The sequence below is a fragment of the Puma concolor genome, chromosome F2 (genome assembly GCF_028749965.1).
Source record: "Puma concolor isolate L17-30 chromosome F2, mPumCon1.1.hap2, whole genome shotgun sequence".
Classification (NCBI taxonomy): Eukaryota; Metazoa; Chordata; class Mammalia; order Carnivora; family Felidae; genus Puma; species Puma concolor.
Window position 1 is genome coordinate 61937367 of NC_141684.1, and position 14795 is coordinate 61952161.

General features: G+C 38.5%; 1 protein-coding gene across 1 annotated transcript in view; it reads left to right on the plus strand.

Annotated features, from left to right (window-relative positions):
- TRPA1 (transient receptor potential cation channel subfamily A member 1) overlaps window positions 1–14795 on the plus strand; it is a 56115-nt gene that overhangs the window by 5105 nt on the left and 36215 nt on the right. The window contains exons 2-7 of the mRNA XM_025922556.2: window positions 968–1121; window positions 4361–4536; window positions 9670–9777; window positions 12672–12780; window positions 12965–13110; window positions 13525–13661. Of these exons, the coding sequence (XP_025778341.1) occupies window positions 968–1121; window positions 4361–4536; window positions 9670–9777; window positions 12672–12780; window positions 12965–13110; window positions 13525–13661 (830 nt within the window). The remainder of the gene's footprint in view (window positions 1–967; window positions 1122–4360; window positions 4537–9669; window positions 9778–12671; window positions 12781–12964; window positions 13111–13524; window positions 13662–14795) is intronic.

Here is a 14795-nt window from a genome sequence, read left to right on the forward strand (position 1 = left end):
ATGTCAACACTGTCCCCACAAACTTTACAAGGAAGAATTATGATTATGATAAATCATCCTCAGTCCGATCATAATAAATAATTTAAAAAACAGGAAGAAAAGAGTGTTAAAGAAAAACAGGTATTCATAAAAGCTCACACTCCTCCCTTGGCATCAGTGGAAGTGAGCGTGTGCTTGGAGTTACACTTTCATAGGCCAGTGACAACATCAACTGTGCCAAAAGCTTACTGAGCTTACTCTACAAAGTCTGTTCTTATGGTTTATGATTAAAGCATTTACTGTATCAGAGTTCATTCTGTGATGATGGTTTTTACCTTGGCTTTACTTTCTACTGTATGTTGGTTTTTCCAACATTCGCCAGTCAGCCAAAATATATATTCCATGCATCTCCGGTTCAAGTTCTCACTTTGCCATTTAGCGTGCCTCTGGGCAAATTGTGTCACCTCTCAGTGTCCTGACATCTGGTCCTAAGTAAGTGCACAGAAATGCTGGCATTTCCAGTGTGCAGAGAACAATGAGGAGGTGAACCTGACCTGAATTGGCCTGGTGCAGGATTCCAGTAGTCAGAAAAGGAGTAATTACTTAATCCCAGGGTGGTGAGTGGGCAGCTGTTTTAGGGTACTGACCACGTAAGTTACATGACTTGATCCTTGCATTCATGAAAATCTTTTTATCTAACCAAAATCCCCCATGCTTTAATTTAAGTACATTTTCACCTGACAAAGAAAACTTTTCTGTATTTTCACTATACTTAGTATTTCTTAGATCATATCCCTTACAATTACTTCAAAACTTTTCAAGCATTTACTTGTACCTTCTATATGTCTGTGTGCATTTTGTGTTCTTTAAAAAATATTTTATCATAAGCATGATAAATAGTTTTGGATGATAGTAACCGTTTAACAGTTAATCTGTATTGAGTTTTATACATACTTGTTGGAGGTAACAATTTTTTGTATGCTTCCAGGTGGTTTTTGAAGGAAGTACATGTAGATTTAACTTGAAGAAACGAAAGAAGTTAAGCAAATATGATGATGTGAACGCATCCCCTTTGCACCATGCTGCAGAAGAAGGTCAAGTGCAGCTGATGGGGATGATCATCAATGACTCCTCTTTTGAAGGTGACGAAATGTTATAATAAGTGCTACATAAGTCCATCATCTGTTAGATTCATTGGAAAGAGTGGTATGAGGTAATTTTGAAGAGCATATTAGTTCCAGATTATAAGGGACCTGAATATCTTACTCAGGAGTGTGGTTTGCCCTTTGGGCCAGTGTTCCTCAAATGTTTCCACTGAGGTCCATGCTGAATGTGGAGCCTGCTTGAGGTTCTCTCTCTCTCTCCCTCCCCCTCCCCCTCCCCCCCCTTTCCCACTCACGTGCACTCTCTCTCAAAAAAAAAGAATATATATTTCCACTGAAATACTGCAAAGGATGGTACAGATACCTGGGATGCTGTACAACATGAACAGATTTCTCTCATATGCATTTTATGTATTCTTCTCTATTATTTCCATTGAGGTCATTCTGCACTTAAATTTCATATCATTAAATAATATTGAGACTCCAAGAAGATGGAACATCGTCCCCTAGTTCAGCCTTGTGCATACACTGTCTTGTTGGAGAAACTCAACTGTAACAAGGAAGGGGGATGCCACAGAGATTTAAGCAGTGAGATGTTATGATAAGACCTTCATTATTTAAGATGATTCTATCAATATTGTAGAAGATAGATTGGAAGTGGAAGCCCAATGAGAAAGCTACCTTAGTAGCGAAGAAAAGGTGAGAGTCCACCAGGGTTTTGAGATTGGAATAGGGAAAAGAAAGAATCAAGAGCTCTTTTGCATGTAGAGCAGGCAGTGCTTGATAAGAGATTTGACGTGAAGAGAAAGTGGCAAGCGGTTGAACTGACTTTGAGATTCCTAATTTAGGAAATGAGGCTGATAGTATAGCTATCCAGAAAAGAAGGCATATGAAAAAAAACAGGGGCGCCTGGGTGGCTCAGTCTCTTGAGCATACAACTTTGGCTCAGGTCATCTCGCAGTTCACAGGTTCAAGCCCCATGTTGGACTCTGTGCTGATGGCTTGGAGCCTGGAGCCTGCTTCAGATTCCGTGTCTCCCTCTGTCTCTGCTCCTCCCCCATTCGCACTGTGTCTCTTTCTCTGTCTCTCTCCCTCTCAAAAATAAATGTTAAAAAAAAAAATAAACAACAGAAGAAAACTCAGAGTAAGATGTGAGGAATAGTGAATTTGGTTTGGTCATACTGAGTCTGAAAGGCCCAGAGGACAGCTACTTGAAAATGTCCAGTAGATTAGTAGATTAATAGCTAGTGTTCTAGTAGACTAGAACTCTAGAAGGAAGGGAGCTGCCCCCACAGGGCCAATGAGGCTGTGGAAGTGCATGGAGATCCTTTAGGAGGCCATGAAATTGCCCGCAAAGGTAGCTAAGGGTAGAGCACAAATACCAAGGATCAGATGGCAGAAGAAAAACCAACAAGAGGATGGTGAGATATGATGGAGAAGATATTAATGGTACACAAGCCAAGAGAAGAGTTTTTGGATAGATGAGTAATGAGAAATACTGTATCAAAGAGATCAAATAGAAGTAAGATCCCAATAACCCTTATATTAAAAGGCCTCAGTGACCTTTGTAAAAATGATTTCTGGAAAGTGATGCAGATAAAAGTCAAATTCAAGTTATTTAATGAATGGGAATTTATAATTTTAAGCCCCTATTTAAGTTGGGGCTGAATGAAATACTTGAGTGTCCTGATCAATCAAAATGATCAAAGAATGTGTATGAGTATGAGGGAGAGGGCGTGTGTGTGTGCGTGCACACTTGTGTTGCTGAGAATGAGGTACTTGGGTGAGTGAAAAGAATGGAAAGATACATTCTAAAATGGGGGGTGGACACCTGGGTGGCTCAGTTGGTTGAGCATCTAATTCTTGATTTCAGCTCAGGTCATGATCCCGTGGTTGTGGGATCGAGCCCCACATTGGGCTCTGCACTGGGCATGAAGCCTGTTTGGGATTCTCTCTCTCTCTTTCTCTCTCTGCCCCATCCCCCGCATTCCTTCTCCCTCTCTCTCTCTTTCTCAATTAATACATAAATAAATAAATGAACATTTAAAAAGGAAAAGAAAAAATGCAAAATGTGGCTGCAGCATGGTTCCAGATGGTCCTCAAATAATATTTGTGACTGAATACTTTCCTCGCGCCTCAGACATAAGAATATTTTGCCACTAATTAAAAAGCAGACAGTCAAGTCTATTTTAGAACAGATGTAAGACATTGTGGTATGAAAGGGCATATTCTTAGGCTGAGCCCACAGGGTAAATAGTACAATATGTTGTATCCTAGAAATAAGTGGGAACCACTTATGGCATCAGGAGCACAGGCCCTAATTCCAGTCTTCTAGTTTATTAGTGATATGTCTTTTTTTCTCATTAACATTTTTTGAACCATGGCTAGGGGCCAAATACTCTACTAAGATCTTCGAAGACATGATTTGATACTCTTTTCCCCCAAACATTGTGAAATATATATATATTTAAAATTTTTTCTTTCCCCTTTCTTTCCTCCCTTCCCCTCACTCATCCTTTTCTTCTTCCTTCCCTCTTACCAAATTTGAATATACTAACACTGAGGTTCAAAGAGGTAAGGCAGTTTGTAGAACTCTGTACTAGCTATGTAATGTTAGCAAGGTTTTGAACTCTCCGGGGCTCATTTTTCTTTATCTTTCTGAAAAATGTTCATGGTTCCTTGTGGGCCCTTAGAGGGTTGGGTGCAATAATGATTGTGTAGAACTTAGTAGAGTTCCTGGCATATAGTTTCTGCTTTTAGGTGAGCTCAATATTTTATAACTATCCCCAAATTCATACCACAGATAAAAGCTTGTAGCAGTAGGAGAATCTATTTCTTACAGATGCTGCAGACAGACATCTAACTCATTTGACAAAGTCCATGCCATACGTCAGCATATCTGCTGTATATTCAGGTGTCCATTAGATGTGTCTTAAGCACTGAAGCAATACTTTAATTAACAATTTTTTAATGTTTATTTTGAGAGCAAGTGAGCAGGGGAGGGGCAGGGAGAGAGGGAAACAGAATCCCAAGCAGGCCCTGTACTGTCAGCATGGTGCCCGATGCGGGGCTCAAACTCCTGAACTGCAAGATAATGACCTGAGCCAAAATCAAGACTTGGATGCTTAACTGACTGAGCCCACCCCTTCATTTTATTATACAGAAGGTGAAGCCTATGTTAGTAGCACTTGGCACTGAGCTTTGAAGTGAATAGGCATCAGTAGGTGTTGGATATAGTCCAAGCAAAATCTAATCCTTACTTTGGTGTCTTTTTCTAGTGCTGAATGTGATGGATGATTATGGAAATACCCCTCTGCACTGGGCCACAGAAAAAAACCAAGTTGAAAGTGTTAAGTTTCTTCTTAGCAAAGGAGCCAACCCAAACCTCCGAAACAGCAACATGTTGGCTCCTCTTCACATCGCTGTGCAGGGCTTACACAATGAGGTGATGAAGGTAAGGCTTCTGCCATCTCCCCATCATAGCATAGGATAGGACCTACATCCTGTGGTCTCTGCCTGAGCCAGAGTGGCCAACCTAACCTTACCAGAGCAAATGGAAATAGTGGTAATAATGTTGGTTTTACTTCTGACCAGCCAATGATGAATAGTGATTATAGTCTTGCTTTTATGTAGCAGCATTTTCTAAAAAGATTCATATATTTTAATTTATTTAATCATCATTAAAAGAAACAGAACATTGTAGTCAGACTGTTATTGTCCCCATTTCATCGCTGAGGAACTGAGGCACAGATAGAATGAAATAATTTGCCTAATGTTGCATAACTGGTTGGAAGCAAGAATTAGTAATTTTGTTCTCATTTCCATGTTTGTGAGTTAATGCTTTACTTTTTTTACCTGCCTGATTTAATGATGAAAAGGAAGACAGTGATGAGTGCTTCAGTGAACACAGAAAACATAAGTGTGATTTATGACTTTTGTTAGGATGGACGGCATGCCTTAGCGTCTGGCATATCTTAGCAGAAGAAGAACCATACTTTCGGGGAATATCTTATTTTTTCCAAACCTTCAGAGTGAGTTCTGTCAAATAGTGGAGATACTGGTGAATGTCTAAAGGGTAAGGTTTAGTCCAAGGCTTTTAAACTGCATCGCAGAGTTTCATAGACACATTAGAAGACACACATGCTTACTTAAAGGGCAATGAAATTTACAAATGGAATATGTTCCAGATATCCATTTCTATTTTTTAAATATAGTTTATTGTCAAATTGGCTTACATGCAACACCCAGTGCTCATCCCAAGTGGCCTCCCCAATGCCTATCACCCACTTTCCCCTCTCCCCCGCCCCCCACCCCCATCCACCCTCAGTTCTCTGTATTTAAGAGTCTCATATGGTTTGCCTCCCTCCCTCTCTGTTCCCCTTCCCTTCCCCCATGGTCTTCTGTTAAGTTTCTCAAGATCCACATATGAGTAAAAACATATGATACCTGTCCTTCTCTGACTTATTTCACTCAGTAGAATACCTTCCAGTTCCACCCACATTGCTGCAAATGGCATGATTTCATTCTTTCTCATTGCCAAGTAGTATTCCATTGTATATACAAACCACATCTTCTTTAGCCATTCATCAGTCGATGGACATTTAGGCTCTTTCCATAATTTGGCTATTGTTGAAAGCACTGCTATAAACATTGGGGTATGTGTGCCCCTGTGCATCAGCACTTCTGTATCCCTTGGGTAAATTCCTAGTAGTGCTATTGCTGGGTCTTAGGGTAGATCTATTTTTAATTTTTTGAGGAACCCCCACTGTGTTTTCCGGAGTGGCTGCACCAGTTTGCATTCCCACCAACAGTGCAAGAGGGTTCCCGTTTCTCCACATCCTCGCCAGCATCTGTAGTTTCCTGATTTGTTCATTTTAGCCACTCTGACAGGTGTGAGGTGGTATCTCAGTGTGGCTTTGATTTGTATTTCTCTGACGATGAGTGACGCTGAGCATCTTTTCTTGTGTCTGTTAGCCACCAGATATCCATTTCTAAAGGAGGCAATTTGGAACCAAGAGTAAGTTTTCCTAAGGAAATTATACTGCACATAATGACTTGGATTTTGTGCTAAGCCACATATCTTACCCAGTTCAAGTTGCTGTAACAAAATACCATTGGCTGTGGGCCTTAAATAACAAACATTCATTTCTCACGGTTCTGGAGGCTGAGAAGTCCAAGGTCAGGGCACTAGCAGTTTCGGTGTCTGGTGAGGGATCACTTCCTGATTCACAGATGGTTGTTATCTTAGTGTCCTTGCAAAGTGAAAGGGGTTAAGAGAGTTTTCTGGGGTTTCTTTTATATGGGCACTAATGCCATTCTTAATCACCTTCTGAAGGCCCCACCTCCCAGTACCATCAAATTGAGGATTAGCATTTCAACTTTTGAGGGAAAAATTTCTGGTCCATCATACCACATGAAAACTTACCTTGTTGATAAATTACCAAAGAAATCCTAGGGGTGTTCTTGAGCTCCATGCCCCTTTTAACCCAAACACTTTCCTCTCAGCCTCTTGGGTCCTTGGGTTCTTGAAGCCAAGCATAGAGGGTGTGAGGGGAGCCTGCGTTCTGCTTTCCCACTATAACTTGTATATAGCTCTACCGTAATACTTAACACATGGTGTTGTAATCAAATGTTCATTTGGTTTTCTCCTGCTCTGGCTGGTTATCCTTGAAGGAGGGACTGTGTGCAACTAATATAAATCTCTCCAGTTCTCACCTGGTAAAGGATGGCTCTTGAATAAGTGAATGAATGAGTGAATGGGCATTTTGCCCGAAAGAGAATGGAGGAACTTAGGTCTCAGCACCTAAGAAGATGGGTCAGGACAGCCCCTTGAAGAGGTTATTGAAAAGGCCTTTGGCAGTAAACTGTTTTTTAATTGTCTGCATTATTTGTGAGCCAAATGCTCCTTCTCTACCATTTGCATTGGAAACTAGTGACTGTGGGGATTCCCCTCCCCACCCAGAGAGGCCACATATTTCCTCAAGGAACTCTTGTGCTTCCTCTGAAGGTTCTTTTCAGAAGCAAGTGCCCAAGTACTTAATTAATCTTGACTCTGAAAGTTTGATTTGGGAATTCAAAGGCAGGTAACAGTTGAAAGGCTGTTAATTAGATATCAGAAATCTTCAGAATCAGAAAGGTATCACATAGAAATACAAAATAGAGGGGCGCCTGGGTGGCGCAGTCGGTTAAGCGTCCGACTTCAGCCAGGTCACGATCTCGTGGTCCGGGAGTTCGAGCCCCGCGTCGGGCTCTGGGCTGATGGCTCAGAGCCTGGAGCCTGTTTCCGATTCTGTGTCTCCCTCTCTCTCTGCCCCTCACCCGTTCATGCTCTGTCTCTCTCTGTCCCAAAAAATAAATAAATGTTGAAAAAAAAAGTTTAAAAAAGAAATACAAAATAGAGTTTAGAAATAAGCCCATAACTGATTTGTAAACTAGATGGTGTATATAACAGAATTTCCTGGTGACACAAGAACAAGAAAAAAAGCTGGGTTATAAGAGAATTGAAATTAGTGGTCTCTCCTTTGCTTGGTCTTACCAGTCATAACTTCATCAAAAAGTGTCTCCAAACCCCTTTACTGAACCAGAGATGAAGAGAATGGAAGGAGGAGGAATTTTGGTGTGTTTATGTGCTTACAAACAAGCCTTTGGGGTTACCCTTCCCAGTTGCGCCCCTGGGTCTGGCTTGTACCCCACCAGCCGTAATGTAGAATGCTTCTCCATTGTCTCCTTGGCTAGCCTTCCCCCAGGCCTTCCACCACTGCCTAGATGGTTGTAAAGTAGAAAGTTGTTATTCACATGTCACCTCGGGTTCTTGTGCAGACACCAGTGGTGTGTTTAGTGTTCCCTGGGACGCGTTGGCCTGGGGGTTAGCAGGTAGTCTGGCCTTTGTCCTTAGGGCTTAACCCTTAAGTATCCAGTGGTTTGAGCCTCCCATGAGGCTTCCTGGATTTTTATTAAAGGGACCTCTGGAGGCCTCACCTGCAAACCTCCAGACTTGCCTGGTCTTGAGTGAATCTGAAGTGGGCACAGTTTAGTTCCTCTCTCTGGGACCTCTGCCACATAGAATTTTACACAGCTTTATGAAAAACTGTGCTTATGGTAGTAAGCAATAACACCCTAATAAGTGCCATAAATCTATGGTCTCTGATTCTAAGAGGGCAAAGAGAAAAATCTTACAAACTTGGTAGGTTACTTTGCATGAGAATCTAGTGTTTGTTGAGAACAGAATGTGAAAGTGCCTGAGGTTCAGACTGAACTTGTGCTGTCATTCTTTCATCTGTCAATAATTTTCTACGTGTTCTTATGTACTAAAATCTCAATTTAATTTTGGTTTATGAGCAGAGTTAATTAGGAAGCCTAATTCATTTGCTGATCTATCAGGACACGTTCTATTAACAAGGAGTTCTGTGTGATTTTTTTTTTTAAGTCAAGGTTTCTAGCAAACAGCTTATTTAATAAATTCTTCTTAAGCAATTTAATTGTAAGCACATATTATAGTTTTATTATAGTCTTACCATGAGAGAAAAGACCTCTAGGAGGCCAACTCAAAGATTTCTGTCTTGGGAGAGACGTTTATATGAGATAATTATTGTTAAATTTAATATAAAATGAAGACTGGTTAAAGATATATAGATTCTTGGCCAATAATCAGATAGAAGTCAGCCAGGTGAGGGGGCAACAGGTCGTTAAATTCCATCAGAAAAATTGCTTAACCATTTTATCAGGAATGCTAATTTATTACATCCTACAATAAATTTCTGTTCCAGACTAAGTTTGAATGAATTGAGTTAACCCATACCAGCATTATGTGAACTCTCTTTTCTATGCTGAAGAGAATGGAGTTTTAATTGACATTTCCCACAATACTTGGAACAGAGGTACAAGAAAGATGGCTAGAGAGGAGAAAGCAGCCTTTCCTCTCCCTCCCTGCCTCGCTTTCACTCTCCCTCTTTTTCTTCCCTTCCCTTTCTGCTCCACACTCACATACTCCAGATGGTTCCACAGATTTATTTTCTTGAAGATATTAGTCAACATAGTTCATTTAATACAAGTGAAAAGTATTAAGTGAGCTACATTTACTAGCATCCATAATTCATATTCTATTTCCAATTTCACAACTCCATATTGCCTAAATCGATGTGATATAGAAATCACCATTACTTCATCTTTTTTTTTTTTTAATTTTTTTTTCAACGTTTATTTATTTTTGGGACAGAGAGAGACAGAGCATGAATGGGGGAGGGGCAGAGAGAGAGAGGGAGACACAGAATCGGAAACAGGCTCCAGGCTCTGAGCCATCAGCCCAGAGCCTGACGCGGGGCTCGAACTCACGGACCGCGAGATTGTGACCTGGCTGAAGTCGGACGCTTAACCGACTGCGCCACCCAGGTGCCCCTTACTTCATCTTTTTGAGAAACTTACGTAGTACCAACTATGTTGTGCCAGATTCTGTGGGAGAAAGATGAAAAAAAGATGAATGAGGACATGGTCCCTAGCATGCAGGTGCTTATAATCTAATGGAAGACAAGTACCGTGTTTGGAAACTTGAAAGCTAACTTTCTGACCGTTATTCCCCTCTTTTGTGTAGGTCTTGACTGAGCACAACAACACTAATATTAATTTGGAAGGAGAAAATGGAAACACAGCTGTGATAATCGCATGCGCCAAAGATAATAGTGAAGCACTGCAAATCTTGGTTTGTGTTTTAACCCCTGTCCCCATCTTCTTTCTTTCCATTAGGATAGCATGAGTCATTGGCATTTATAACAGCTCTCAGCTTCTCTTCTTAGCAAGATGTAAAATGCAGAAAATGTCAGAAACAAAGTTCTCCATGTTTTTGTAGTTATACACACCCCTTAAGTCTTAAGTCCATCTGAAATCGCTTACAGAAGGCTAACAGGAAAACAATAAGGAAAATACAAGTGAAAAGAAAGTATGGACAGCAGAAATGAATATGAAGCTGGTGATCAGGCGAGACTACAAAATACAAAGTATAGTGGGTTGTGTGCTAGTAAAAGTGGATCTGAGCTTCTGAATGGTCTAGGGAGAGAGAAACATAGTCAACTACAAACTTACTGTTGGGCTCATGAAATATAAACCAAGAGAAGAAGCCATTCATGTTCGCAGGACTAGAAGATTCTCAGAAAGGGAGCCCTGCATGGCATAATGACCAAGGTCCTTAACCACAGCCCTAAAACAAGAGCCAGCCCTTTCTTCCTGGTGAGATTTTCTGATGTGATCCACAGAAACTCTGGAGATGCCCATCTAAATGACTGACTACATCGTGTCCCTTCTGAGTGTGGTATTAGAATTCCAGAAAATAGCTTTCTTTCAACTATCCCTTAATCACTTGTATGTTATTCAGGCCAGGTTATATATTTTTACCACTTGATTTTTTTTCTTCACTATCCCAGAGAGTAGGAAAACAGAATAAAAATAATTTTAGAATAGCTTTCTGAATATTTAAATTTACAAATATGTTCTAATGTGTTTGTTAGATGTTTTGGAGAAAAAAAATACATATTCCTATAAGATGTCATGATTGGACCAAAAAGAGAATAAAAATAAGTTAACACTCAAGCCAAGAATTTAGAAAAAGAGCCCCAAATAAAACAAAACTGTAATAAAGGAATAAAGTTGAAAACAAAAATTAATGGCTTTTGGGAAAAAGCCATTATCATTATATCATTATCATTATATGATAAGTCAAGAGTTGTTTCTTTGAAAATGATGATAAAATAGAGCTGTTTTTGGCAAGTCTGAATAAAACAGAAAAAGATAAAATGCAAATAACAGGACTTTATTTGGATATGATGGAGAATTTTAAGATGATAAAAGATCACTGTGCATAATTCTATTCTAAAAATGGATGAGTAGCTGAAAGGAATTGAAATTTAGAAATTAATTTAAAAATTAAAGACCTGTAGAGAACTATAAAAAAGTTTTAAAAATGCATTATTAAGCTCTGGAGCCAACTAATTTATAAGCTTTTGTAGATTTTACAAGTTCTTTCAAACTTTCAGGGAAAAGTTTCCATTTCAAGTAACTGTTTTATATCACTGGAGAAGAGCGAAAACCTCCAGATTAATTTTAAGAAGCAAAAGTAATAATAATTCCAAAATTTGACAGTTTTCCTCAAAAGAAAAATAGAGACCAGTTTTACCTGTAAATAAACATAGATGCAAAATCTTAAAAATACTAGCAAATTGATTGAAATAGTTAAGAGTAACACATAGTACCATGTTGGCCTTATCCAGGGAACGTACAGATAGTTCAGTATTGGATGAGAGCACATCAGTTGAGCTGAACCAGACCAAGTGTGTAATTACATCCATTTGTTTATTTTTAAATGGATAAAAATGTGTCTATAAGGTATTCTTGCAAATTTGTGAGGAAAAGAGAGTGCTCTACAGAAGATTGGCAAGGGACACATGAAGTTTAATTAATTTCTCTAATAATGAAAAAGAAACCCATTAAAACAATGAGATCATTTTTTCGTCTCCTAAATTGGAAGGACGGAACAACCTTGTTGACGTTCAGGGTTAGAAAAATTTTGATGAATCAGAGAATTTCATTCACTGTGAATATGAATATTTTTGATTTTCCAATTCTTGGAATACATTCCAAGGATATAATTAAAGCTATTACTGATTTTAATGTTAGTGTTACATACATATATACATATCGATATAGAAACATATCTATGTATATCTATCGATCTATCTATAGATATATATCGGAGAAAACAGAAAAAAAGTTTAGTAATAGAGATTTTATTGTATAAACTTTTGTGTATCCAAAAATGGAATATGTACTTAATAAAATCATAGTTTTAAAGAATGTCATTAAGTAACATCTTTTTAAGCAGTGTGATTACACAGTATACACGTAATTACTTTTGCAAAGAAATAAGACAAATGTCTCCTAAAACGTAAACCAACACTGTTCCTCAAAGGTGAGTTTCCAGGTAATATTAGCCTCTTCACACTATTCTGCTTTTTCAAATTCTTTACTTTTGTGAAAATAAAAGGCACTTAAAACTGAAGTTCATTGATGTATTAAAAAATGATAGTTGAAAATGATGGACTCAGATCAAGATAACATTAGATTCGGTTCTTCTATTGTCCTTTTAGCAGAGTATTTCCATTAATGAAAATACTTGATTTTCATAGTTTAACAAGAGTGCTGGTCTTACCACTTAAATATTTTACATAAGTGAGAGGAAAGAATCTGGGAAATATTATCACTTTATTAACAAAAAGAATTGAGCACGGATATAGAAGTCATGGTAATGTTTTAAACATTTCATTAATTCCATTGAAAAATGTGTTGACTTTAGTTTGGAGTATAAGGATTGATTATGTTTATGTCCACATTGTTACTTCATCTTTGGAAATATAAAATGTCTCTAGTTCATTATCCTAGCCTACTTCCAAAATTACTTTCGTGCCTAAATTTCATAGCCTATGAAGCTTTTCTATGTAGTGTTGCCGAGAATAATGAAATGGTCTGGGAGAGGCATTTAATTCTTGTCTGTCCTTGTGATTTGAGGTTTAACTTGTGTCGTTTGACTTTTTTCTTTGACTCCAGTTAAATAAAGGAGCTAAGCCATGTAAGGCAAATAAATGGGGATGTTTCCCTATTCATCAGGCTGCATTCTCAGGTGCCAAAAAATGCATGGAAATAATATTAAAGTTTGGTGAGTAGAAGCTTTCGTACATTATATATTGTAAAGAATCCTATTCTGGTGGATGCTATTAATTTGAAAAATATTTAATAGAGTTTATACACCTGCTTCTATATAAATCTAAATGTGCTTTTTTCCCTAAAATTCCTCTTATTTATTTATAGTAATTGTTGTCTTGAATTGTTTTCTTCTAAAGGTGAGGAACATGGATATAGCAGAGAGTCTCATATTAACTTTGTGAATAATGCAAAAGCTAGTCCCCTCCACATGGCGGTTCAAAGTGGTGACTTGGAAATGATTAAAATGTGCTTGGACAATGGCGCACAGTTGGATCTGATGGAAGTAATTGTTCATATTCTACATGCTACTTTTATTTAGAATTGTCATAAATTAGATTCCAAAATGCTTTATAACTCCTTTACATTTAATTTAGATTGAAGTAGGTATTATTTTTTTGCGGCTCATGTAGAAGCAGAACAAGAAAACATCCCAAATTTCAGCCTAGCCAAAGAATTTTAAGAGCTACCCAAAACAATTGCAAATGCAAATACAGTACAGGTAATGATACTGATAATGATGGTAGAGATACTGAGATGTTAAGAGCTATCAGATTGCATGGAAACAAAATTGCTAGCCATGATTCTTATATTGATGCTTGATTTTGTTGACTTGGGAAGAAAAAACCCAGAGCTGAATTTAGGTTATATCCTTAAATTTGGACTTAAATATTGGTTCTGGTATTAAACCTCTTTGCAGAATGGGAAGTGCACACCCCTTCACTTTGCTGCCACCCAGGGAGCCACTGAGATTGTTAAATTGATGATATCTTCCTATTCTGGTAGCAGTGATATCGTCAATGCAGTGGATGGAAATCAGGAGACACTCCTTCACAGGCAAGTTTCCTACCTATCATTGTGAGTACACATTTTCAGTCTTCATGTATTAAATTGTACGCTGCCAGAAAAAGTTAGTGCTTATAGTAACAGATTCTATAGTTCAGAAGAAAATAACATAAAGATTCTGTGTTTCAGCTGGAATCTCTGTGTTCCTCTAAAATTAGAGCGTTAAATAGATTTTCATAAAATAAAATTTCCAGTGGCATGTTCTGGATCATTTCTCAGGCCAGCAGAATAGGCTCAAGATGAATTCTCTGTATGTGCAGGAGGTCAACAGACATGTCCTTTCCAAGCCTTTTTCTGATCTGTTTCGCTTCGTCATATGTGTCTTCTCATGTTTATTAGAGATAATGGAGCAGATACATAGGGGTGTTCCACTTTTCTCACCCCATTACCCTTTCCAGTCACTCTCACAATTACAAATGTTTTCAAAGCATCCAGTTTTAGGAAATGGTCACCAAGCACCAAACAAGATAAATGTGTGTGGGTGTTTTTTTTGTTTTTTTTTTTTTTTTTTTTTTTGAGGCTTAACAGAAATCCACATCAGAAAAAAAAAGCATCTGAAACTGTAGGCTTACTAGATGGTAGGACGGGAAACAGGCAGTGTGGACTGAGTTCAATTCCTTTTGGAAGACAAGGATTAAATGCTTCCTGTGTGAGTGAAGGAGGTAGGCAAGATGAGTCTTCCCTTTCTCTCTTTCTGTCTTTGTCTCTTTCTCTCTCTCTCTATCTCTCTCTCTCACGCACACACTGTGAGTATGCAGAAGCCCTGAATGGCAGGAAAGAGCTGAGTATTCCCAATAGGTAACTGGACCAGGAAATCTACACTATCCCTCAGGGACAAAGAAACTCTGGCTACCAATAGAAGATCTAGTTCTCAACTAGGGAGGTGGATATGAATGTCCACATTAGTAAAAGCACCAGCCACAATGAGCTATGTGCGAATGGAAAGAACCTCCCACTTAGGATGTGTTTGCAAAGCAAAATTTCATAGCAATGAGGAAAATTTATAGAGGACAGCAAGATCAACGAAAGGGTAATTTGCTTCCAAGGAAATAGAAATAATAGAGCAAGCTGAAAATAATTTGAAAATAAGGCTATTTAAGATGTTCAGAAATTTAAAGGAAGGAA